The following is a 25856-nucleotide window of genomic DNA, read 5'->3' on the forward strand; positions in this document are numbered from 1 at the left end:
ATTGTTGCACCTTGTAGGCTGCCACAGTTATTGCAAAGTTACCTTTATCATCAAAACAAGTTTGTTCTGGAATTACTAGCTGTGATTCTGGAGCACAGGATTTTAAAATCTTGCATCTTTCTATTTACTTTTGCACATGCACAATGGATTTTAGGCCTTTCATTATCTTTTGGGAGTACAATGCCATCCTTGTTTGTGAAGGTAGCGTGCATTTTAGTTGGAAGGAGAAAAGGGATTTGAGCTCTCATCATTGATTCTCCTTTTGTTCCTGTTTTCCATAAAGGCAAGGTAGCCCACGTAGCATTTCTGAAATCCTTTTCCAAGATGACATCCAACATTCAGTTATTTTATGAAAGTCAGTGTGCCTTGCTTTTCTCCTTAAGCCTCCTGCTTTCCTTTACAGATATTTATTTTGTATCCTGCCTGCATTTTACCTCTTGTATGTTAGGGAAGAGCCCTGAAGAGCAATTCCTGAAGATCTTGTATCTGGTGATGAAGAGTTCAGGCAGGTTAGCAGATCCCTCAGGCTCTCACAGTAGATGAGGGAAATGTTAGAGTCATGTATAGGGTTCATCTGCTGCTTCTTTAATAGCTCCTTCAGTTAAACCTCACACAACTGCACTCTGCATCATACCTTTGTGTTTTTTAAATGTGAAGTGGACATTTGAAACCACTTATATGTTTGCTAAGTGCCACCGTGCCGAGCACAAAGGTGTATTTGCCATAGCTCTCCTTCAGTCTTGGTTCATTTAGAGACACAATGTGCCTTCTTCAGATTTTCTATACTCTTGGATTATTTTATATTATATTATTATTTAATATTATATCATTATTACTGCAGGAGTCCATCTGAAGAAGAGAGATTATTTACTTGCTTCTTAACAGATTTTACGTTGATATATGGTATCATCTTGGTTTGAAAAGACAGGTGTCTGCTAAGGAAGGCAGGAGCCTCCCTTGAAATGGAGAATGTAAACTCCCTCCCTCTGAATTATTATCATTGTGAAATTAAGGGGCTCTCAGGCAAAGATATGGAAATAGGAATAACAGTTGTTTACTAGGGAAATGAAAATAAAAATGTAGCAGTACAAAAAGAAGCAAACAAACAAAAAAGAAAACACTGACAGAGTCAGAATACAACCTGACACCCTGCTGGTCCGGGTGTTGGTAGCAGTCCAGTCAAGTCCTCTTGGAGTGACAGATGTGATTCTGTTGAAGCAATGATGCTGAAAAAGGGTGTAGTTTTCCTCTGAAGGTCCAGTGGTGATGTAGATGGGTCTGGTCTTCCTCTGGGAATCCAGTGGAAACAGGCTGCCTTGGTGTTCTGATTCTCAGCTTTTATCCAGGTAGGAATGCTTGGCTCCTCCCACTGGGTGGAACATCTCACAATGGGATGATGTAATTTTAGCAGTCATGCAGGGAGCCGTAATGGCCCATTAGCAGAAGATATCCCCCGGAGATATGAGGGTTGGGTTATGGAAGAGATAAAGAACTGCCCCACCTGTTTTTAACAGCTGGCCCATTAGGAGAAGATCCCCCCAGAGTTATGAGGGATGGGTTATGAAAGAGATAAAGAATACTGCCCCACCTGGTTTTAACAGATGGGAGTAGAATACATACTTTTGGTTACATCTTGCATTGCAACCTAAGACAGCTATCTACACATTTAGCCCTTCCGTTTAGCTGTGGTCCTCGGTTAGGTCTGATCAGTGGACTCTGAGGAGATCTGGGCCAGTCCTGTTACTGCATGAACTGAAAGACGTGGGCCTGAAGGATATTTCTTTGGGTACTGCTGACATACAACACATCATAGTTCAGTGCTTGCATACACCACCATGTGTATACTATGTGTAGTGGTCTATAGGTGCATAACTGGTTTTTGCCTTGTCCTTCGAATATATCTTCTCTGATATTTTTTTTTGTTAATGGCAGGCCAGATGTCAAAGATTTTTTTTTCTTGTTACTGTTTTCAAGATTGAATTTTTCTCCAAAGGGAGAAATACTAACATTTCAACCTATTAGGCAGTAAAGTGGCGTATCATCTATAAGAAAAATATGAGTGTCCTAGAAGTGAGAACTGTAAAGTGTAATGAATATTTTCAAATGGTGGTTTTTTCTGATAAGGTAAAACCCTATAAAAACGTTTAGAGAGATCTTAACTACTGTATTATGTATTCAGCTGATAAGAAAACCCAACCTACTGAAATTCTTGGAACTTCAATGCTGGCACTGAAACTGAAGGAAAGGAGGTGTTGTGAATTATAAAGACTTGCAGTAGATCACAGAGGATGAAATATTTTTCATTAATGGACTCAAAGGTTAAATCAATAAATAATTTCTGAAGTTATTCCATGTTTTTCTACCTACTTCAAACATGTCTGAAATTCTCACCCACATGGAATAAGCATTTCTGGAATGCTGTTACATAGATGGTAGTTTTGCATCAGTTGCTCAATATGCTTTCCATATTAAATGAGTTTAAATTGTTTGTGATACAGCCTGTTTCATTCTTAATGATCCTAATTTACCACTTCCTTCAGACCTCCTTTTATACCATGCATTCTGTTTTTCTCAAGGTTGAAAAGCCAGTGTCTGTGTTAGGCCCAACATGTTATACCCAGACATTGGATTTCAGCTTGGGAATTTAGTTTTTTGCACCAGCCTTGTGGATCTTGCTGCCTAAGAATTCTTCATATTTTGTGCTGGTATTGCAGAGCCAAAAGGCCCTGTTGTGCCTGGCAGGCATTTGACAGTCTTTCCAGGTTCTTTAACTGATGCCCAAAGGCTAGTGTGGAACATTATGTGATTTGATAAAAATTATTTCAGTGATATGTTTTGAATTCACACACTGCTGTTTCCACTGAATTGATTAGATTCCATTTTTGTGTTCTACTCCCTCTGTATCATACTTTGGGTATTTTATAAAATTACTCATTACATTTAAGTAGGCTTTAACAGAAGGAGTTCATGGTAACTATTAAATTCAAATTTGTGTTCAGCTTGCAAAATGGAGTACTTATAACCACCTTATTCCATTCATTTGAGGTGTTTTTCAGTTCTCTCTGTATTGATTTGATTTAATTCTGCAGTTTTAGCCTACTCTAGAAATTTGTTGGCTTTTGGGGTCTTTTCCCCTGCAAATTGTAATATGATTCTCTGATTAGAATGTTGGGAACCGCAGGAAAATCTTTTTTTTTTTTCTTCATCTCTGTTAGTCTTGCTATCAAGATACTCTCTGTTTCTATACTCTTCTCTTTAGTGACAAAAGTTTTCAATTTTTTTCCTTTATCAGAATATTATATTTAATATTCTGATCTGAGGACATCACTGATGTCTTTTCATATTGATGCTTTTGAAGGTTTTTGGTTCTCTTCCATCTCCTTCTTAAGTATTGCTTTTTTGACTTTTACCAACTCTTTCGAGACTTCTTGAAGTTTATAGTTTTCTTTGATACAAGACAGATGCTAGTTCTTGAGCGGTTGCCTTGCTCCATCCTGATTCTTATTTTGTTTTCAAAAGTAACTGTCCTACCTAATTTACTAATTTTGGGATCCTCAGAGACTCTGTTTGGGTTCTGGGACTTCATGTGCCAGGCCTTTCTGTCTTACCATGTCAAGATAGTAGAAAATCTGTTTCCCTTAATCTTAATTAATCTTAACCTTCAGATATTACTCCTGTGCTTTGAATCAAGTTGCTAAATCCAACTGGTACTGATCCTCTCTCTTACCTAATTACATATATTCACATATGAGAGAGAAGTTACTCATTTCAGTTACACCTTCATTCATCTTCTACTGCTATTAATTTTACCTGAAACCTTATTCCCTCAATACAATTTTCATTCGTTACCTGTCCAATGTTAATGGTTCAGTGATGCCAAAGAGCTTTAGTTGCCATAATTGGAATGCTGTCATATCTTTGAATTCTTCATAAAACATATTTTTAATTTTGTCTTTGATGATTCTTCAGTGATAAAAGCATATTTTAGATTTTGTGCTATTTCTCTTTTAACTTTCAGTCACTGACAGGTCAAATCAGGTGACTGCTCACAACATCAAGTTGCTTTAATTATTTCTCCACAGTATGAGTTTGTTAACTTTGAAAGCTTCTTTTTCTGGCTATTCTTACTTCTTTACAATGTAGAAACACATTTGCATGGTGTGTGCTCCTCAGCATAACAGAGGACATCTGACATCATGCAGGACCAAAATATTTCAGGTGACCACCTTCCAGCCTTTTGTTTGAATAGTTGGGGTCTCATTATCTTTTCTAAACTTCTGGATTTTTATTTGGGCTTCATTAATGTGCTTTGCTATTATTATTTATTAATACCTCTTCTCATAATGACATGCATTATTCTTTTTATGTTTGTGTGATTTTTTTTTTTAATTTCCCAGTTAGTAACCCTACCCTTAGGCTGCAAAGCTACTGCTTGAATGGATTAAGACTTGTGGCTGTGTACAGCCTGTCAGTGTCCTCAAAAAAAAAAAGGGACCTGAATTTATACACGTTTAACAGTCCTTTATTTTATTTAAAGCTTTTGACAGTGACAATAAACACAAATAACAATATGGTAAGATCTCCTAATTGTCATTATAAAGCTATCTGCAACTTGATGACACACTGAAAGTGAAGTAGTTCTCTGAACTGAACAGAGAGAAATGGATAAGAGCTTCCCTGAGGCAACAGTGTCCATTGATTTTGTATCGTTTTAACTTTGTCATTGGCAAGCTAACAGTCTACATTTAAAATACTGTCTTGTCTTTTCCTGATTTTGCCTCTGATGTCCCCTATTTGTTGCTTGGTGTGCGTGTATGAAGTTGAATGTCCTTCAAAACTTTTGAAGGAGTGCATGCATTAATTACTTCCATAGACCCCAATATTCTAAACTGATTCTGTCTTTTACAAAGAAATGTTCTTAAATTACTGGCAATTCTTAACAAAGGAAGCTGTTACCAAAACATTACACACAGGAAGTGTGTAAGAACCTGGCTGGTTGAGGCCATCCGTCTGAGAGGTTAACTAGGACATTTGAGAGCTGTTTTCCTGGTGATTTTGCTTTTTCTGCTCAGTGTCCTCAAGCTACATAGCAGACTAACCCCATTTCTCCACTTGGAAGAGAAGCCACAGTTTTTTTTCTTTAAATTATAATTTATTAACTGATACATAAAATAATTTATTTTTACAGAACAATCCTGTATAATCTCTTGTATTCTGAACTCCCCTGCTGTTTGGGTATACCTGAGAACAAAACAGATGCTTGTCACAGCCGTTCTGCTACCTTCCAGTTAGCCAAGTGAGCTGGTCTTGCTCATAAAGATGGATATGATTTCTGATGTGATTTCTTTAAATTCAGATTGGTATCAGAGCATGTCATGAGTGGGATGAGATAGTGATCTACAGATGGTGTTTGTTGTATACTATCACTCCTGTGATGCCCATTACCTTAACAGTCATGCCCAGTTCTTTCTGAATATTGTTTCAATTATATTTTTACATGAATGAATGAATGATTCGTTATACATGCCCTTTGAAATATTTACTTCATAATTTCTTTAAATTTATTCTTGCAAGGTAAATTCTCTGTTTCCCAGTGATCCAAGTTATATTGCATGATGCTGATTGAAGTATGATTATATTGAAATATAATTAACTTTATCACACTTTAATTAGTAAAGCACACTGGATTTCTTTGAAGTTAAGCTCATGGGTTTTGGCTTAATAAGGAAATAGCATTGCTTGTGAGTCTGAAGCGTTACCTCTGAAAATATAATCCTGCAGCTATATAGGTGGTGTGTTTTGAGTACATCCCAATCCTTGTGTCACGCTTTGGTCTGAATCATTAAAATTGTATAGTCACATTTGCCAGTGGATCCTGAAATAAAAATGAAAAACTTCAAAGTTACACGATAGCAACTTTCAGTCTTTGTGGAGTAGGGAGGATGTTATTGGAATTTTGAGCCAAATACTACACTTACTCTGAGAAATTTATTATTATTATTCAAATTTGCTCTTGGCGCTGCTGATAGGAGTAGTAGCTCCCTGTGCAACCTCTTTCCTGTACATACATTGCACTTTAAAGGGAAAAAAAAAAGTTTTAGAGAGGTGCCAGTAAAAGGTTTTGACCTAACAGATACTTGATACATGAGAGATAATGACCCTGAAAAATTCACATTTAAGAATGTGTAGGAATGTACATCAAAAACTGTCTGGTGTAAAACTGCAGCATTTTTTAGTTAGAGTACACGAACTGTGATTTAAATGCCTCTGGCTAACATTCAGGAAAACTGCTTATGGCTGCTAAAGCCTTGCCCCCGACGACCTGCCTGCTGCTCTGTTGAAACTGTGACTCTCAGGTTTAATTATAACAGCACCTTCTGTAAGTACTGTGTTGATAAGGATGTAGCAAATTAGCTGATGTGTTTTGGGTGATCAGCTGGTGTGGTAAAAGTTGTGGTCCGTTATGCACTTTGAAAATGGAATGGAGGTTATGTTAAATTTAGTGCACATGATGCCTATGTTGTTTACTGCTGTTTCCTTCACAGTGTTGATCCTTTCCATGTTGATGTTTGCAACTGGAAAACTTCACGTGATGATTTCTCACAAATTTGTAAGACAGAAAAAGATCCAGTCAATTTGTGTGTATAGGTTGCGATGTGAAAGAATTGTGTCTCTTTTAAATCTGTCAGCTGTTTGGGGGGGGGGAACTCTTTCATACTGTGCACATTTTTTACAAAAACTTTGTTTTCATGTATGTCTTGCTATTCTCTACTCTCTCTCTGTGCTGCAAAAGTTATTAATATAAATGATCTTGAACCAACACCTTGGAATAAAACATCTCTCCCATTGACAATTTTATTTCCTCATTTTTTATTCTTGATCAATTCTTGGTTCTGCTTCAGACAGAAATCTTATACTCTGTTAAAGTCTTGCAACTTGTCATAGTACTACTTCTCCTTTGACAACATCTTCTGTTCTCCTTTACCACCACCACATTGCTGACTTTGGCTTGTCTTTGAAATGTGCTTGGTCTTCTTTTTGTTTTCCTTCTGGCTTATTTATTTTCTAAAACTTATTTCTCTCTTGTCCCTCACCTTGTGTAAGGTCCATTTCTTTTTGCTGTCTGCTTACTAGAAAACAAAGTAACCCAAATCTGAAAGAAAAATATTTAAAGCAGATCATTTATCTAAATTCTAGAACTATTTTAACAGATTTTTATCTTGTTGTGCCTGTATTGTTACATGCTGTCAAAGCCCCTCTCAAAAAGGACAGGTTACAATGAGGAATGTTACTGTAAAGACTAACAGATTATCAGAGGCACCACAGATCTTCACACAAAGGAAATTAAATGCTCTTCACTCTGGAAAAATGCTAATTGGGAGGGACTAGAACAGAGGTTCTGAGAAGATGAATAGAGTTGTTACTGGTCTCTCCCAGCATAACAATTAGGGGGTATCAAATAAAATTAGCAAATGGAAGGCTCACCAGAAATTTTTTTTTCTTTGAAGTGATTTTGATATGGAGGGGCTTAGATTTAAGGAGAGACTTGTTGACAAGTCAATGGATAAGAAATCCATCAGAAGCTACTGGTTACAGAGACATATTTCTAACAAAACCCAGTTGGAAGGATGAAGGCATTCTGGGAGTGGCACAACATCTGAAATGCTTCCCTAGGCTACTTCTGATGCCTATTGCTAGGAGTAGATTGCTGGCTAGATTGACCTCTGGACCAGTGTGTCTTATCTTCAAGATCCCTGAAATATTGCAGGACTGTAGATTATAGACGGATGAAGAGACATGTTCAGAAATGTTTTTTTTTCTTTTTTTTTTTTAATTAGCATTTGTTAAAGGAGCCTTGCTTGCAGTTTTTTCATTTGGTTTCATCATGCCAAAAAGGCATGCTAATAATTTTGTTTTATATGCCTGATTTCTGTGTCAGAGTGAAGAGCTAAATGACTGTCACTGAAACAGACGTGGATGGCTCCTCAGAGCCCAAGACATTTAGTATTGGTGATGAGCATTGTGTCAGACTGAGAAAAAGTATATCATATTCTCTGCTACTCATGGCTGAGATGCTATTATTTCTGACCATGCCTGTCAGCTCTAATGTTAAACAGTGAAGGGTCATAGAAAATTAGTGTAATTTCAATGGCTGCTTTAGTGCAGCAAACATTAAGTCAGTTCCCAAGAACAGTTCCCTGGTGCAACCCCTAATAAATTCAAACTTTATTTTTAGGGATGACCTTTAGTAATGCGAGTCTTGATCCATTGAGATGCTGTTCACTTTTGATGCATCTCCAAATCCCTTTTTTATGCATTTTAAATCAACACATGCTTATTCTGAATTTATGTGTGTGGATAGACGGAGAGATGTAATTTAAACACATCTGTTCAAATATGCGTTTCAGATCAACTTGGTGCCGGTTCTCATAATACGGCTGCGTTTTTGATGGGTATTATATCCCTAAAGTACACAGCAGATGGTATTTATTAGAGATTGAATGGAAATGAAGTTTAAGGATGTTGAGCTTTTTGTCTTAAGTCGCTCATTTTTTAATCATAAAACAATAATGATCTGAAGTTATAAATCCGTAATGAAGTTCTATAAAATGTTTCTTGTTTATGGGGAGAGTAGAACACCTTATAGTTGAATAAAGTTGGTCCAAGCCTTAACTGTGTGGTTTAGGGTTTTTTTGGTTTCTTTTTTTTAAGGAAAATTGATAATGGGAAATATTATAAATGCTTCTCCTAAACCATTTGGGCTGCATCTAGTAGGGACTCTGGCAACATTCATGATAATTGTTTGAAGAGAGTAAAACCATGTGTACTCTCTGATCCTCAGGCAGTGAGCCATGCTAATTAGGAGATACACTTTTTATCTAGGTCACTATTCCCTGGTAACAAGGATAGCGCAGTCCCTACTCGCACAGGGTCCTCCACACCTATACCTTCCAAAGCTGAGTTCTGGAAATCAGGTCTGCTCGCTGCCTCCAGGTGTCATTCAGCCCAGTTTCTGAAAGAGCTCTTCTGGGAGTAGGAGGTGGGTTGGGAAAAGAACAGTCATTAAAAAATACCTGTTTGCACTCTCAGTTAAACTCTGAGAGCTGTTGGATTGTGCTTCTTATTCACAGATAGTTTTCTACAGCCTGTTGAAGGTGACTTACATCAAAACCACTGATGACTCCAAATTCAAACCTAACATTTAGCTGCACTTGCAAATCCGTTGGACACTGCTGCCGTTCACAAAGCTCAGGTGTAATGTGTTCCCTGTGGGAATCACCACCAGGAGCAGCCTCGAGTGCTCTGTAAGGTGTGGAATGCAAAAAGCAGGATACATCCCCTGACTCTGTAGCTGTCTTATTAGGCAGTTTCTGCTACCTTTGAAATTTGAAGTGTTTCACTATGAAGCACCTCCAAATTAGCTGGTTGGATTTAATGGCCTTGCCAGCTATTCTCCCAGGTGCATATACCTTCCTTCAGGGAAATTTGCAAGAATACTCTGAAAATGAGAGTTTCTCTGTAGTCCTGTCTGGCTTTCATTTGTCTGTTTTATTATTTTTTAATCAAAGCAAGCATATAAACAATATAGCATTACATTTTTTTTTCTGGTTTATTGTGTCTTGGGCATCAATTTCAGAGAGATATGATCCAAGCTGTGAAAATCAGTTTTAAAAAAAGTATTAAAATTATGGGTTTTACATATATAAACAAAATATGATTTGCTTAAACATCTGCTAGTATTAATTGTCTCAATAGTTGAGTAAAAGTAAGTGAGCTGACTTATAAATGATGCCATTAAATACTTTTACATGCACTATAAATATAGTTACCTTTTTTGCTTTCATTCGGCCAAACTGAGGTGAAGGAGAACTGATTTCCTTCAGACAACCTGGAGTTGTGTTGGTACACAGTAATAGAGAACATTTTGACATATTTGAAATAAGATAATTTCTTGTATCATATATAATTCCTATATAAATTTTCTTAAACATTAATGGTCTTGATATATATATATATATAGCTGCATTTTAATAAGGTGTCTTACCAAAGTATATTTTATATCTGGCCATGAGGCTCAGTATGTTATCATTTAAGAGACTTTACACAGAAGTGTTTATGACATGCCTGTTGTCATGTAGCCAAGTTTCTAGTTTTACTCCATATTTAAATCAGTTCAGCAATTGATATGAGGGTTCAAAGGAGCTTGTTTTTCTGACTCAGAGGTTCTGAACTCATGCAATTTTAAACACATATGGAAAAGATTACTAAGAAAAACATTTTCAGTGGATATCCATTTATGAGATGCCTGTTCATCCTTTGTGTAATTTAGGGTAAATCATTAATGGCAAAGGATGGAGAACCTCCTCCTTCATAAATTATGTTCAGGTTTAGTCTCCCATCTCCAGATACTTAACTTAGGAGTATATTATCCTGTTCTGCATTCATAGTCCAGAGAGAAAGAGAGAAGAGAAGTGCTGGAGGATTTCAGAACAGAAACAGGCTGAATTCCTTTCCCAAAGTGTGGGGATTTTTCCATGGCTTAATCCTCAGGTTAGTCTCCATATAGCCAAGAGAGAAGTGGGGTAAAGTTTCCTGTTGCTCCTAGGCAGTGCTTCCAGCTGAGCAGTCTGTTTCTCTTGTGCTAGCTCCAACCGGTGTGACTCCTCAGTGAGCAATTAAGGTTGAAGTCAGACATCCCACAGGACTAGGCCTCATGGAGAAAAGAGAAAGAGGGGGTGAAAAGGGCTTCTGGAAGACCGTGTGTGGTCACGGGGAAGATGCAAACACATCCTTCAGTTCCATCACAAAACGGCGCATTGAGATGCCTGTTAGGTTCTGTAAATACACTTGAAAGATCAACTCAGATACCTTAAAATTATTTCATCCATTAATTCCATTTCATGTTGTCTGAATGGGCTTGTACTGCAGAAGTATTAAATAATATACTTATACTGCAGAAGCATATAAAACAATGTACGATGCCGAAATAACATTTTGGAGTTGACTGGTTTTATTTTCAGAAAAAATTCATTTTTTTCCGTAACATTTTTTCCAATGCAAATTTTTAATTTATGAATCAAGAAGTTTCTATGTCATCACATTTTTTATTGACTTTAATTACTAGAGATTACACAGGGAGTTCTCATACCCTTCTGTAAGGCAATATAGTGTTTTTGTTTTATTCATATTGCTATTTATTCTAATCCAGTATTTTGTTAGACTGTAGGGGGTGGAGGTAGCTGGTCTTGCTTAAGAGGAAGTTGCTGGCTTTAAGTAGTTTCTGGATTTAAGTGTTAGTTGCTGAAATGGAAGTGGGAAAAAATATGTGATCATGCAAAAGAATTTCAAGTGTTCATGTGAGTAGCTGAAGGTGATAGTTTTAGCTCCTTTACATAATTTCTTCCCTGAGCATGGATTTGGTTTTTAGTGGTTATTGCTAAAGGAAATGTTTTCTGTAGCTAAAACTACATTAAATGGTCCATGTAACAAGTGAATCCTAGAAATTTTCACAGTTTTGCTGCTGCTTTGCTTAGAAATACTGCACTGTGAAGATGGGGTTGAAGGGATGGTTTTACTGTTTTATTTTGGCAGCTTTTATCCCTTCTATCTCTTTTCTAAGTCACTTGTCCATGATTTGATTTCTAGGCATCAGTCAGTTCCTTGGATCTGACTTTTTTCTCTGACCCCAAAGGCTGACTTGGTTCCTCTTTAGGCAGAGGATAAGATGTTGATTTTCTTCTGTATTCTTTCAAATAGATCTTGCTCTTCCTTTCTGTGAGATTTGGACACCTGTGCTGTCAGCACTTGTTCATGGGTGTGGTGGTCCTTACAGCATCACACTAAAACAGATGTGTCTTCACTTTAAGATGAAGCAGTTGCTTCTTTTTGGGTGGTCAGAATTGCCCAGGATGATGGGATTTGCATTGCTGGTCTAGTTCAGAATGGCAGAACATCAGTCTGCTTGAGTAGATGGAAGGGATTGATGTATGTAGAGGGAGAGAATATTCAAAGAATTTTCGATATACTCCTAAGTATTAGGGCTGTTTAATCTTACACATGGCATCAATTATTCCTCTGATTCTTCTTTTTCTGAAATTCCACAGTTTTGTTGTAAAACATCCCAACTGAGAGTCAACATGTTGTAGAGCTTCTCTCTTGCACCCTAAAAAACATTCCTGGAAACTGAAGAGTTAGACTAACTGTAAATGTGTTCATGTAGTAAATGTTACAGGGGATGTTCAGCAGCTTTTTCTTTGTTTGCTTCAGAAAAGATAAGCAGCATTTGGTGTAAAAAAAATAATAATATTGGCTGATGCACAAGAACTTGTTTTTATGTGATTTTGGATCATGTTTCATAGATGGAACAATTCTTAAACATCATCTGAATCTAAGTAATAAAGAATTTTGTGCTGCTTTCTTTCAGGCTGTCAGAGAAAAGGTCACTTTAATTTTCAAGTGTGTATGTGTTTTATATTTTTCCATAATTATATCTTCCCCCCCTCTTTTTTTCATTAAGAAATTATGTTTCACATGTGGAACTAATTGTACATATTTTTGTTCATCACTGCTTTGAAAAGTCTTTAAGAGCTTGATTTTTTTGTCATTTTGGATTTTGAGTGAAATCTCATGCTTTTCTCTCCTTTTTAAACTGCTTGTTAAACAATATAATCAGTAGTGATATAAAAATGCACTGTGCAATGTCATATTTTAGGCAGTTACACTGGATTGAACTGTAATTAATTGCTGTTGCTGAATACACCATGGTCCTTATTCTCTTTTTGTACCCAGACTTTTCTTTATGTGTTATAATTCCACCCAGGAAGAAATCTAATTACTAAGATAATTAACACCTTATCAGCAAATGGAGTTCAGACATTTGTAGAGTTTATGAATTTTTAAAATATGTAATTTCCTTTTAACTGAATGACAACTGGTGTTATGGAGAAAAAGAGCATATTTTATTGTATCTAGCTTGATTGGACCTTATAATTCATGTTGCTATAGAAACAGCCAGGCCTTTATAAAGGAGGGTATTACTACTACCATTGGTAATAAATGCTTTGACTGTTGCCAATAGTGTCATTAAAATGGATAAAATAACTTCATTATAATGGTTTTGTCAAATGTAATGAATGTTCTGTTCATGTTCTGAGAAATGGCAGCTGATGTTAGGTGGCATTGGTTTATAAAGTAATGTACTCTTTCTTCCATGAGCTTACTATGGCACAGGATACTTGTGGTGTGAGCAAAATCATGTTGCATGATAAGGCGCTGCTCTCTTCACTCAATCCTTAAAGATAAGGAATTTTATTGTTACTTGATATCAAGCAGAAGTTCATATCTTTATGTTTGTCAGTCTTAAGAAAGCAGTGGTAACTGAGGGCACTGAGCCGTCAGCTCTGGGGATTTCTGCTGTTCTGCACAATATCCAGCTTGTGTTTCCCACTTAGGGTTGTGGGATCAAGTCCTTGAAAATGTTCAGCTTTATACTGGTTTTGATTTATCATTCAAATGCCATCTTTCAACCTCAGGCCAGATGATGGAGTCTGAATTCAAAAAGGAATTGATAGAATTTGGTTTCTTTGGTGGGGAATTTTCATAAGGAAAAGGCGGAAGTAGATTCTAATTACATCTGATAAATTCCTGTGCTACTGCTGCCTATGTGTCCAGACACATGTTAAAAGGAGGGCAAGACATTCACTTTAATATAAGCTCATTGCCAATACTTGAAGGGGGAAAAAAAATTGCATTTAGGAGAAGAGAATCACAAAATATATTTACTACCATTTGTCTGAAGCCTGTTGTGGTGAATATAATCTATGCTCTAATATTGCACCTAATCAAATTAATAAGAACAGTATTCTCTGCTTTTCCTTTTCCAGTAGAAGTCATTGTTTCAGGAAGTTTTTCCTTTCAGTTATTCAAAATCAAGTTTCTTCACTCACTATAACCACAGCATCATTTTTTTTCCCCGTGATGATTTAGTGTCTAATAAGAAATTATAGTTTTCTTTGGCTGTTTGAATGCTTTATAATTGTAATTTGGATACATGTATTGACATTCACAGTTCTGCATTGTCTTAACTGGATGAGGGGAAAAGAAGCCTTCCATCTATTTCTTTCTGTTAGAGACAGTCTTGGAGACCCCTTCCTAACCTCAAATGTGAACTTTGCTTATGACAGTTGCCTTTATGCCATTCACCGCTAAAACAATCTTTCTCAGCTGTTCCCTTGCCTGTTGCCTACGTAAGAGATGTAGAATTATTTAGATTGGAAGGGACCTCTGGAGGACATCTCACCTATTCCCCTGACTTGAAACAGGGCCAGTTCCAAGTTAGATACCACCAACATTTGTTTAGAGTTCCTATTTTTCTCTATAAGTAATATTTTCTCCAGTTTATCATTGTTACTGGCAGTGTGGGGTGAACTCTGCGTCGTGGAAACAGTCTCATCTTTGTCAGGAGGGAGCACTGAGCACTACATGTTTCTACCCCTCTCCAGAGGATGCTTATCATTATTCCCACCGTATGCAAAGCTCAGTCTGGGTGCTAGCCTTGACAGCTACTCCAGTATCTACTGGGGAAAGTGTTCATGGCATGTTCCCACCATGTCCAACACTGTGACAGTGGCACAATTTCCACTGAAGCTCCCTAACTTCATCTTCTTCTGTGCATCCTTCTGTGTCTGTGGGCTGTCTCTGTCAGCTGTGCTGTCTTAACCTGATGTGTGTAAGGGTTCTGCATATTAAGTCCAAGGGGAGCAGTTAGGGAATGGTGACCTTGCTTAAATAACAAAAGAACTCCCCGCCTGTGCATTTGTGAACTTAAGTATTTTGTTTTCTTTTTAAAGGAGGGCATAGGTTTATGTTTTAGAATGCTGAGTTAAAAATTAACTTGTGAGTAAAGATGTATTTTTGGCTCCTAAGCCAATTTTGTTCAAATTTGCTAAGTGAAACGGCATGCCAGTCCCCTCTTTCAGATACCCTTTTCTTCTTCGATAGCAGCATTATAAAATATTAGATAGTTGACATTTTCTAGGGACTGAGTCTCAAAAGGTTTACATTTTGTGGATTAAGCAATCAGAATTCAAGAAAGAGCAAGGTCTGCTGGTTACCTCTAATTTTGATTGAAGAAGAGTTGAACCAGATGTTTTTACTTTTCTGTCACAATCCTAATCCAGTATTTGCTGGGAAATCTTGCATTACCTGTGCTCTCGACTGAGCACCAGATGCTTTTCTCATTACCAAGCAGTGGTGTGAAAATCTTTTCCCCCAAGATCCTTGTAGGTCTCAATTTCTGTAGATAAAGTTGAAGGTTATATGTCTATGTACACTGGCTTTCAAGGGAGCAAGACTTCTCTGTGTCCTCAGTTAAGTGTTTCTTTCTACTTCCTTTACAGAGTGCCCGGAATAACAATTGCTACAGACATCATTTGTGGTTTTCCAGGGGAGACAGATGAAGATTTTCAAGAAACTATGAAACTTGTAGAACTGTACAGGTTTCCCAGCTTGTTTATTAATCAATTCTACCCACGTCCAGGGACCCCAGCTGCAAAAATGCCTCAAGTTCCAGCTGCAGTGGTAAGATCCATTTTCAGATGCCTTTAGTACGTTAAGCATGTACAGGAAAATGTTCATTTTCTGCAGAACTGTGCCATATTCAAATGAAGGATTTTTCAGTCCAGTAAGGAAAATGATGCTAGCTAGATGACTGAATGTGTTTTCATATATAAATGACTGTTCAGATCGTGAAGAGGGGTAATACAGTGGTTATACTGAAGATCTTGTCTGCTTTATATCAAGTTTGTGGTGAATGACTACCAACAGTAGCAGCTGATTGATTACACACCATAATTTTTTTCCATTTTAAGACTTGTGTGACTCCAGCATTCTCAAGATTATTGTGAATAATTATGCAAAGTATTAATAACAGTGACAGTCTCTGATTTATTTGTCAAATATTAAATTTAAAGGCCATTTCTTCTTGACACTCTCCATATGTACTGCTCATTTACTTCCTTCAGCCTGCACGTTAAGGGCCATTAATAAAATGGCATCTAATCTTTCATTTTTATTTCCTTCCTTCCTTCCTTCCTTCCTTCCTTCCTTCCTTCCTTCCTTCCTTCCTTCCTTCCTTCCTTCCTTCCTTCCTTCCTTCCTTCCTTCCTTCCTTCCTTCCTTCCTTCCTTCCTTCCTTCCTTCCTTCCTTCCTTCCTTCCTTCCTTCCTTCCTTCCTTCCTTCCTTCCTTCCTTCCTTCCTTCCTTCCTTCCTTCCTTCCTTCCTTCCTTCCTTCCTTCCTTCCTTCCTTCCTTCCTTCCTTCCTTCCTTCCTTCCTTCCTTCCTTCCTTCCTTCCTTCCTTCCTTCCTTCCTTCCTTCCTTCCTTCCTTCCTTCCTTCCTTCCTTCCTTCCTTCCTTCCTTCCTTCCTTCCTTCCTTCCTCCCTCCCTCCCTCCCTCCCTCCCTCCCTCCCTCCCTCCCTCCCTCCCTCCCTCCCTCCCTCCCTCCCTCCCTCCCCACTTTCTAACTTCCAACATTCTCATCTTAAATTCCAGCCTGTTTTTATATAGAAGATACATGCCTATTGACTGTGTTTTGCTTGATATAAATAGCTATTTATAAGCAATAATAATAATAGCAATCATATCAGAAGGCATAGTTTGATTTATTTCAAAAAATTGAATTTGTTATATTTTGTAATCTGAATCTCAAACCAGGAAAGTATACAAGATTGATGGCTGTAGTAATTCAGCTCATTATTGTATCATTTTTATGGGCATAAATAACATTTAAGTTTCCTTTCAATATGAGAATGAAAGTCAGCCAGCAATGTAAATCAATTTATATAAAAACTTATTTCTTTCAATTTATGTATCCTGGTACACGAACACAAAGTAAAAACAATATATGGGACTTATGGATACATCCCTTTGCTTATATGTCTGAATGCTAAACGAAGTATCTCTGTTTACTCTCGGTATATACCATGAATTCCATAGGATGTGTCAGCTACTGGAGACATAAAATGAGATTGTATCTAGCTTCTTCAGTTTATTGTTTAGTGTAGTGCAGCTTGAACGATGACTGGTCATGTATTATAGACTGTCTCGTAACGGGAAATTGTAAGTTTTCAAATATAAATAAATACCTGCTATTGAAGTAGTCCCCTTAGTGTAACCAACTCACATGGTTGCATTATTTGTCGTAGTTTTGAATGCTTTTTAGATACTTCGATAAATGAAAAAAAAGGTTCAGAAATATAATTTTTGGAAGGTGGGAGTTTAAAATTCAAAACATTGATTTGTGTTTCAGGTTTGTATTCCTAAGCACAAGTTCTTAAGCATGGTATTTTCACACGAGGTGCAGAGAGCTTAAGTTAATTTACCCACTTCTGTTTAACTGGGTGCTCATGGGAAGACAATCTGCGAAGAGATAAATTATTAAAAGAACATTTGCTGTTCTGTAGTTAGAAGTATTACTTGAAAAATGGTAATTGTCAATTTAACCCAGTTTTACATTCTTTCTCCTTATTTGTAGCACTAGTACTTATTGCTTTCAGTGAATTAGAACCTTCAAAGAAGATGGAGCCTCTAATCCAGGGCTGATGAAAATCTGTAATTAATAGATTTTGTTTCTTTTTTCTTTTTTTTCCCTGTAGTCCTTCAAAAATCCTGTGTTATGAGATCCTTTGTTCTTTTATCTCTTAGTAGAAATGGAGAGAAACTAGTCAAACAAAGCAGGAAGAGCTTGTGCTAATCTCCCATGTTTTGTATTCATATTACTTCTAGACAGCAGCTCATGGTCTTTCCTGCTTTACCAGAAATGGACAGGCATTTAATTTATCATTCCTTGCTTTCATGCTAGGAAAAGGAAGTAGCACACAAACATCCACATTATGCACTCTGAACCTTTCGTCCTTTAATGAAATATTATCCACATTAATTAATTCATTTTATTGCATTTGCATTGGGTAAGAAATAGCACATGCTCTGCCATACAGCTGGTCTGGGCAAGTGTCTCAGCGTGCCTTGGATCACCAGTCTGAACTTGTGAGCTTGATGTTTCCACAGGATGTTCATAAAAGCATCCTCTGCAGTAGATCTGTTGGTAGCATTTCTTTATGGGAAAAGAATTTTGTCTGTACTCTTTAAAAACAGATGCTGAATCAGTGGGCAAGTTATCTGACAACTGTTATTCTTCTTTTCTTCTTTGTTAATTTTTTGTGAAGACTGAATGTATTTGCTATGTTATTTCAGTTTTTAAATACTTCTACAATGGGCAAATCCATTGCTAGTTGCAAACTGCTCCACTTTAGTGAGCTCCTCTTCAGCAACTCTGATTCAAGATGGCTTTGGTGATTCTGCCCAAGTATCACAGCTGCAGTAATAACATACTTGTCATGTCAGTTCCTTTTAGATTAGCTTTTTTTGGAAGACTGTACCACTTCTAGAGACAATCTGTAGAGTATGAAGCGTAGTAATACTTAGTACTTTTATATATTTAGTGGGTCTCTTGATGGTGATCTAAAATATAATTGCCTTTTGGGAAAAATTCCTCATTTGAGATAATCTTAATAGAAAAACAATCAGTAGGTCAACATGGAATCATCCCTTCACATAGATAATTTATCACTGAAAGCCTTACAGGCACCAATATTTTGCTAAAAGGGCAGATGACACTAATCCAGATGGACAGTTCTGCCACCATAAATTTAGAAAAGACAGCTAAGGCTGCAGGCCTTTCTTATTTCTCCTGGAGAAAAAATGTCCATGGAGAATCAGACATCTGTCTGAATGGTCTCATCATTTCATAACCATCAATTAGATTATGCTTTCCATAAATACTCTCTCCAGTTTAGAGAAAAGTTAAAACAAACCTAGGCATGATTTTTTTTAAAAATAAGCAATTACAGTAATGCTGAGTCATGTGCATGGAAAATGAGCCAAGATGTTGTCCAAAATTTAAATGCTACCTATTTTTTTTTTTCCTTTGCCCCCATTTTATCCACCTTCTGGTAAATGCACTGTTTCAGAGATGAGTCTGGATGCTCCTTATGTCCAGTGAGTAGAAAATTCTCACTCTGGAGTGTGTTAATAATGAAATACTACTTTGTGTATTGTTATTGCTATTATGTATCTGAATTTCTCCATTTCCTTACTGTGTTTGCTTGTAAAAGGGACAGTGCTGGTAACTGCCTAACTCAAATTGTAGATTTTATTTAAACTAATAATAAGCAGTGTAAGAGAACATGAATCAGATGTGCCTGGTAGGGAACTCATATTTAGCTGTTTTGCAAAGGATCAGAGTAACTCTACGTGTGAAACTTGATTTTTTTTCTCTAAAATCAAGAGCATTTAATACCTTAAGTTTTTTATAATTTCTCTGGTCTTTATTTTTTCAAGGCAGCTGTTACTCATGTGGGGATTTGCAAGATTCTTTTCACTGTCCTCATGATTTGGTCCATCACAATTTCTGAAATATTAGGGGAGATTATCATCTCAGGATCAACTTGACTTCTGTCACTTGGAAATTACATGAGGAAATAGCCATTTTGAAAATAAGGATCATAGCAAAGTACAATTAGGTTCATCTCTATTGAGAATAGGAGATGGCAGCTGTTTTGAGAGCAGTATTGTGACTGCAGCTTCACCATTACACTGCTATCAACTGCGGTGTGGATTCTAATTTTTCTGTATATATTTTCAATACTGTAAGAAATTTGGTTTCATTTATATATTCACTTTCTCTTTCCTTCTCTCTTTCTTTATATCACCAGATAATTACATTGCTTCGAGCTAGAAATTTTTGTCAGTCAACTATTGAATGTTTCCTTTAATTCTTCTGAAATGTCTCATTAATTTTTCCTCTCTGTATTGGTTGAATTAAACACTATGCTTACTACACTGAGGTGAATAACCAATTTACAAACTTCGTAACTGTTCTGGTTTTGGCTGGAATAGGGTTAATTTTCTTCCTAGTAGCTGTTATGGTGCTGTGCTTTGGATTTAATTTGAGAATCATGTTGATACCACTACACAATATTTCTAGTTGTTGTTAAGTAGTGTTTATAGCGAGTCAAGGACTTCTCAGCTCCTCATGCCCTGCCAGCAAGAAGGCTGGAGGGGCACAAGAAGCCGGGAGGCTGCACAGCTGGGGCAGTTGCCCCAAGCTGGACAAAGGGATATTCCATACTGTGTGGCATCATGCTGAGTATACAGAGCTGGCCAGAGGCAGCTGCTGCAGCTGCTCGGTCACCCTGAAGAGTTAGAAAATTAACACACTGTGAGTACACTCACCATTATTAGCAGAAATAAATATCAGTGATCAGACCTTGTATCCCACTCCATTAAATCAAACAGTCACTTAGATCTGTTCCCATATTTCCCAATTACAGGAGCAGTACATAATGCACTAAAAGATTTTTTCCATAAGGATAGCATAATACAGTGTACACCTCAGTGCTGTCTGTCAGACAAGTTGTATTTGATCAACCCTGTGGGAGCAGAAATTTTGTGGCCTTTACTCTATAATGACTACTTATTTTTCTTAGACTGCTTTACTTTTACATCCCTCTAGGAGGTCTCCAAGAAGTATCAAGACACCCTTTCATAACTGAGTGACTGCAGATCCACCATATCTCTCCTTGATTAGAATTCTGCAAGGCACTAGAAACAGGCATTCTTGAGTGCCAGTAGATACAGTGTGATGTTTAAGTCCTCCTTTGCTGGATGGATGGATGGATATAGGTTTTGTAGTTTTGAATCTCTGGACACAAACAGCTCTATCTTCTGTGAAAACCCACGTGCTCTTACGTATTCAAAACCCATGATTATCCAAATGTTGCCAAATTGTCCCAGCCTCACTGAAAAATAACCATTCCTGCATTAGGCAGTATTAGCTGTCCTCTGTTTCAGCATTTTTTAATTTCAGGTAGCTGGACTGCAAATGAAATAGCATTGCTTGTGCAAGAGACACCTTTAGCCATATTCAGTGCTCTAAAGGAAAGGAGCACAAGTGGCCCTTGTAGGTGTCCCATCGAAGAAAAGGCTGGTAAGCTACCTGTTGAGCAGACAGTAAGGAAAGATGACAGTTGAGGACCACTCTTGCCTTTGAGCATATGTTTCAGATTTTAGTGGGTAGTGATGGGACACAAGGTGCCTGGGGAGGCCAGGGTCAGAGCTAAAGCAAGGAAAGAACCCATCTGCTGTCAGATATAGATTTAAAAATAACTTGGTAGGGTTTCATGTACTCTGTGATACATGACAGAACTAACGGCACTGTTAAGCACTTGAAGGTTGAGAGAGAGCAGCTTCGGGTGGACTTCATTAGTTAATGTGACTTAAATGCCCAGAAAAGAAGGTACCATCTTGTTTCTAATCCTCACAGACACAGCAGAATCAGTAACACTTCTTGTGTCATATTAATGGTGGCCAATCCAAAGATCATGCAATGGGATTATGTAGGGATATTCTTCTAAAATTAAAGAGGAATGCTGTGGAGATCATAAGGTGGGAGAAAAAGAAAGAAAAGTAAGTAGAAAAAGAAACAATGTCACTTATTCAGCAGTACTGTTACTCCAGTCCATCATCACTGACTGTGAGCTCCCCTGTTAAGTGCTGTGACTAAATGGCATTACATGCCCCAGGAATTGGATGCAGCTGTGATAACTGCTTTTGGTGTATCAAAGGTTTTTGGCCCCTGACATGCATCTCCCCTCCCCAGCACATGCAATAATACATGGTATAATATGCAGAGTGTTCTTAGTGTAAGAGAAGTGTGTAAGAGAAGCCAAGACTGATTAATGTCTGAGTTTGACTGCTGAACCTCTGTACTAGTTTGTTTTCCAGCAATATACTTTTATTTGCTGTTTGCTAATTCTGCTAGAATAAAGACCTGAGTGAAGATTTTCATGCCAACTTTGGGACCAGGGAGTTAAAATGTGCAGCCTGGAGAGGAATGTAGATCACGAAGAAAAAAACAATATATAATTCTTTGTATCTTTCACTGAACTGTTGTAGTATTCCAAATTAACACTTTCCATCAAGTTGCTTTTGAGTAGTTTTATTTACATCATATTCCCTTATGATTTTTATGAGAACAACATGTGAGGTACTGCAGAAAGCCCTACAAACCATAGATGGCTATGAAATCTCTTCCCTACAAACCCAGTTATTTTTTGATGAGTTTTATTTTGATTGGTGTGTTTGTTGGTTAGTGCCGTATCAGTGTCGGTTCCTTTTGTTACCTTCGATACACTTAGAAATAGTTTGCATTATTTCCTCCATGGTTTTTTTTCAGGAACCATATAAACTGGTTGACCTATGAAAACCTGTCTCCTCCTTTCCTCTGTTTTAAAGATGGCCAAAACATTTGACTACTTTTATGCTGTATCTTTAAGTCTACCCCAGTGCTCACCATTCAACATGTAACCAGAACTGTGGGGTTTTGCCATGAATACAAAGGAACATAATTACCTGTGAATAGGGGTTTTGTGGTTAGACAAAACTACTAAACAGAATTTTTCAAATGTTTAAAGAGCTTTTTATTTTAGAGCTAGAATCAGCTAAAGCTCAAACCACTTTAAGTTATTTGACCAGGTGCTGAGTTGAAAATCTGTTTTTGTTGTTGTGGGAGACAGTTCAGCTGGTAGGTTTCGAAATAGGTCAAACCCTTTTTAAGAGCTATAAATGATCTGCCTATGGAGCTGCTGAAAATTCAGTTCAGAGCTGAATCTGGGGAATGAGTTAAGTTGCACGGTAACAGCTGGACAGTGCAGAGTCAGACCCCTGAGAAAGGACAAAAGTATTTTTACTCTAGCCTGGAGCTGTGGCTCTTAAATCTTACACTGGTGTAGAATAGAAGTCTTGTGCTTTCAAGGAGCATGACTGTGTTGCTTGAGAAAACAAGTAAAAATTCAAAGCTGGGTTGGAAATACACTTATGAAACCAGCTTAGTTGGTGTTCTATTTTTTTTAATTTTGGTGTTTTTCTTACAGCAGAAAATGATTGGAATGAAAATTACCAGCAGCTTCCTCATAAACCATACAAATCCAAGTTGAAAATCAGAGCATCTTAAAGTAAAGTACAATTATGGGTTCAATCTAGGCCATATTATTAAGAAAAAGAATTAAAATATGGAGAATATGCATATGGAGGAAGAGGTGGAGTTCTTCCTAAACTTCATTGTCAGGCCAGAAATAGTTACAGAATTTGCAAGAATTATGAAACTGCTGTTAACATCATGTAACTTTGTGGACTGATGCTTGCAGCCATGTGCAGAACATATGTTGTATAAAAAAGTAGTTTTGGAAAGTATAGTCCTCCAAGATTTGTAGTGGCCATGAGCATTCATTACCCATCCTCCTTCCCCTGTGAGTCTGTCTGAAAACCCTGATAGATTTGTGTGATTTTTAGTTGCAAGGAAGCTGAAATAGCATCAGAAATTTTGAACACCACATACTCCTGTGCTGAATAGAAGGAAAGGAAGATACTCTCAGATATAAGGTAGAATAGCCTTTGATTTTAAGAGAGAAAACAGTTTTATCTTCAATCTACTCTTTTTTCTTCTGCCCTGTTCATTGGCTCATAATGAAGTGGAAGAACAATAGAAGTTTTAATTGTGCCTTTTTGTAATTTTTGCTTGGATTACCTTTACGTAACTTATGTAAAACTGAAAAAAGTTACATTTTTTAATTCGGACTTTTAATTCACTTTATAAGCCAGACTGCTCAGAACTGTCTAGTTCTAGAAGCTGTAGTAGTTGATAATAACTTATTCCCTCATCCTGCAAATAGGTATCAGAACAGAAAATTTTTAAAATTCTGGACTTCTTCAAAAAAGAATGTGATTTAGGTATAATAGTTTGTGACTTAACACAGACAGCAAATTAATTTGTATCATGGAAGCAACCAAGCTTGTCCATCATTTTCAAATAATGTAGCATTTATGATGGCTCATACAAAATGCTTTAGAATGAAAGGACACTGAAATATCCTGAGGTGGGTTCTTGGTGACCCTTTCTTGAACTTCATCTGTCTTTGATGATCCAAGTACACTCCCTCAAAGCCATCACAGTCAATCTGGTCAGTGAGTGCTTTGGAACTCATATCTTCCTTCCAGTATTTTCATTGCTGCACCTGCACCCTTAGTCATTGGGCTAAAAATCTTGGAACCTGGAATTCCTGAAAACCTGAAAGTAGAGTGGAGGCCTGGATAATAGGTGAAGAAAAAACAGTGAGAGTATTTTTTGTGTGTCTAGTGTATTTGTGTGTTGTAGGTACACCTGTGGTCTCTCTCACACAGCAGCACTTGAGCACTGCTCCTCACAGTTTGTACTTCATTGTACTCTCTCCAGCACTTCTCTTTCTGTTCTTCTTGGAAGGCTGGAAAACTTGGTGCTTTCAAGGCTGCTGGTGTGTAGTACAGCACACAGATACCTCACCAGCTCATAAAAAGGAAAAGAGTACCCTGCAGACAGCTCTGTCCTGGGCTTATGTATGATCTGGACTTAACATACCTCTACATACAGATACATAGATATTTTAAAATTACATTTCATTACTAAGATGTAGTTTGCAGTTCATTCTGGTTTATATTATTGTGTGGCTGGCTGCAATAACTATGCATATTCAAAAACAGTCTATCCCTTGTGACCAATCACTTTATTTCTGATTTAGTGTCAATCTGATTTGAAATATGGCTGATACCCCAGGCCAAGATTTAGCTAGATATTTTGTTCTACAAATTGTTTTTGACCTAAACAGTCTTCCTAATCAGTTATAGTGGCATCCTTAGGAAATACCCACCTCATACAGACTGTGAAATTTCTACATGAATTTCAGATGTAAAAATCTCTCAGAAGCGATACAGAACATTTTACAAACTATACCAAATTTATGAACTCTCAAAATGAACAAGTGCTGAAGGCTTTTTCTGAAATTAAGAATTGCTTTGTAAAAGTCTCCAGAATAAATTTTACATCGTTTATAGAACCATAGAATTGTAGAATATCCTGATTTGGAAGGTTATTGAGTCCAACTTCCAGCCCTGTGCAGGATATTGCAAGAATCACACCTAGTGCCTGAAAGCATTGTCCAAATGCATCTTGAACTTTGTCAAACTTGGTGCTGTGACCACTTCCCTGGGGAGCTCTTTCCAGTGCCCAATCACCCTCTTAGTAAAGAACTTTTTCCTGATATCTAACCTAAACCTACCCTGACTCAGTGTCATTTCCTCAAGTCCTGTCACTGGTCATCATGGAGAGGATATCAGTGCCTGCTCTTCCTCTTCCTTCACGAGGAAGCTGTAACTGCAGTGAGGTCTCCCCTCAGTCTCCTCCAAGCTGAACAGCCCAAGTGACCTCAGCTGCTCCTCACATGGTTTCCCCTCAAGGCCCTTCACCATCATCATGGCCTTCCTTTAGACACCCTCTAGCAGTTTAATTCCTATTTTTAGTGGTGTCACCTAAAGCTGCCCCAGCACTTGAGGTGAGGCTGCCTCATTGCAGAGCAGAGCAGGACAATCCCCTGTCCCCACTGGCCATGCTGTGCCTGATGTCCCCCAGGACACGGGTGGCCCTCCTGGCTGCCAGGGCACTGCTGGCTCAGATTCACCTTGACATTGACCAGGACCCAAGGTTCCTTTCTGTGGTGCTGCTTTCCAGCTTCTCATTCCCTAGTCTGTCAATAGATCCAGGTTTGCCCCATCCCAGGTGCAGAATCCAGCACTTTGCCCTTATTAAATTTCGTATGATTGGTGATTGCCTGTCTCTCTAATAAAAAGTGACAGGAATAACAAGCATTAATCAATCATAAGATAACTTAAAATTTCTCCAATTTACCAGAAAGAATAAAATTCAGCAA

The 25856-nt window shown here is 37.5% G+C and overlaps 1 protein-coding gene across 3 annotated transcripts in view; it reads left to right on the forward strand.

Annotated features, from left to right (window-relative positions):
- Nucleotides 1-25856, forward strand: part of CDKAL1 (CDK5 regulatory subunit associated protein 1 like 1) — a 383001-nt gene that overhangs the window by 261522 nt on the left and 95623 nt on the right. For all 3 annotated transcript variants that reach the window (XM_066189290.1, XM_066189285.1, XM_066189298.1), the window contains one exon: nt 15399-15579. In XM_066189290.1, the coding sequence (XP_066045387.1) occupies nt 15399-15579 (181 nt within the window). The remainder of the gene's footprint in view (nt 1-15398; nt 15580-25856) is intronic.

Source organism: Chamaea fasciata, unplaced genomic scaffold, assembly GCF_029207755.1.
Source record: "Chamaea fasciata isolate MVZ Bird 193981 ecotype frontalis unplaced genomic scaffold, bChaFas1.0.hap1 SCAF_1, whole genome shotgun sequence".
NCBI classification, from domain to species: domain Eukaryota; kingdom Metazoa; phylum Chordata; class Aves; order Passeriformes; family Sylviidae; genus Chamaea; species Chamaea fasciata.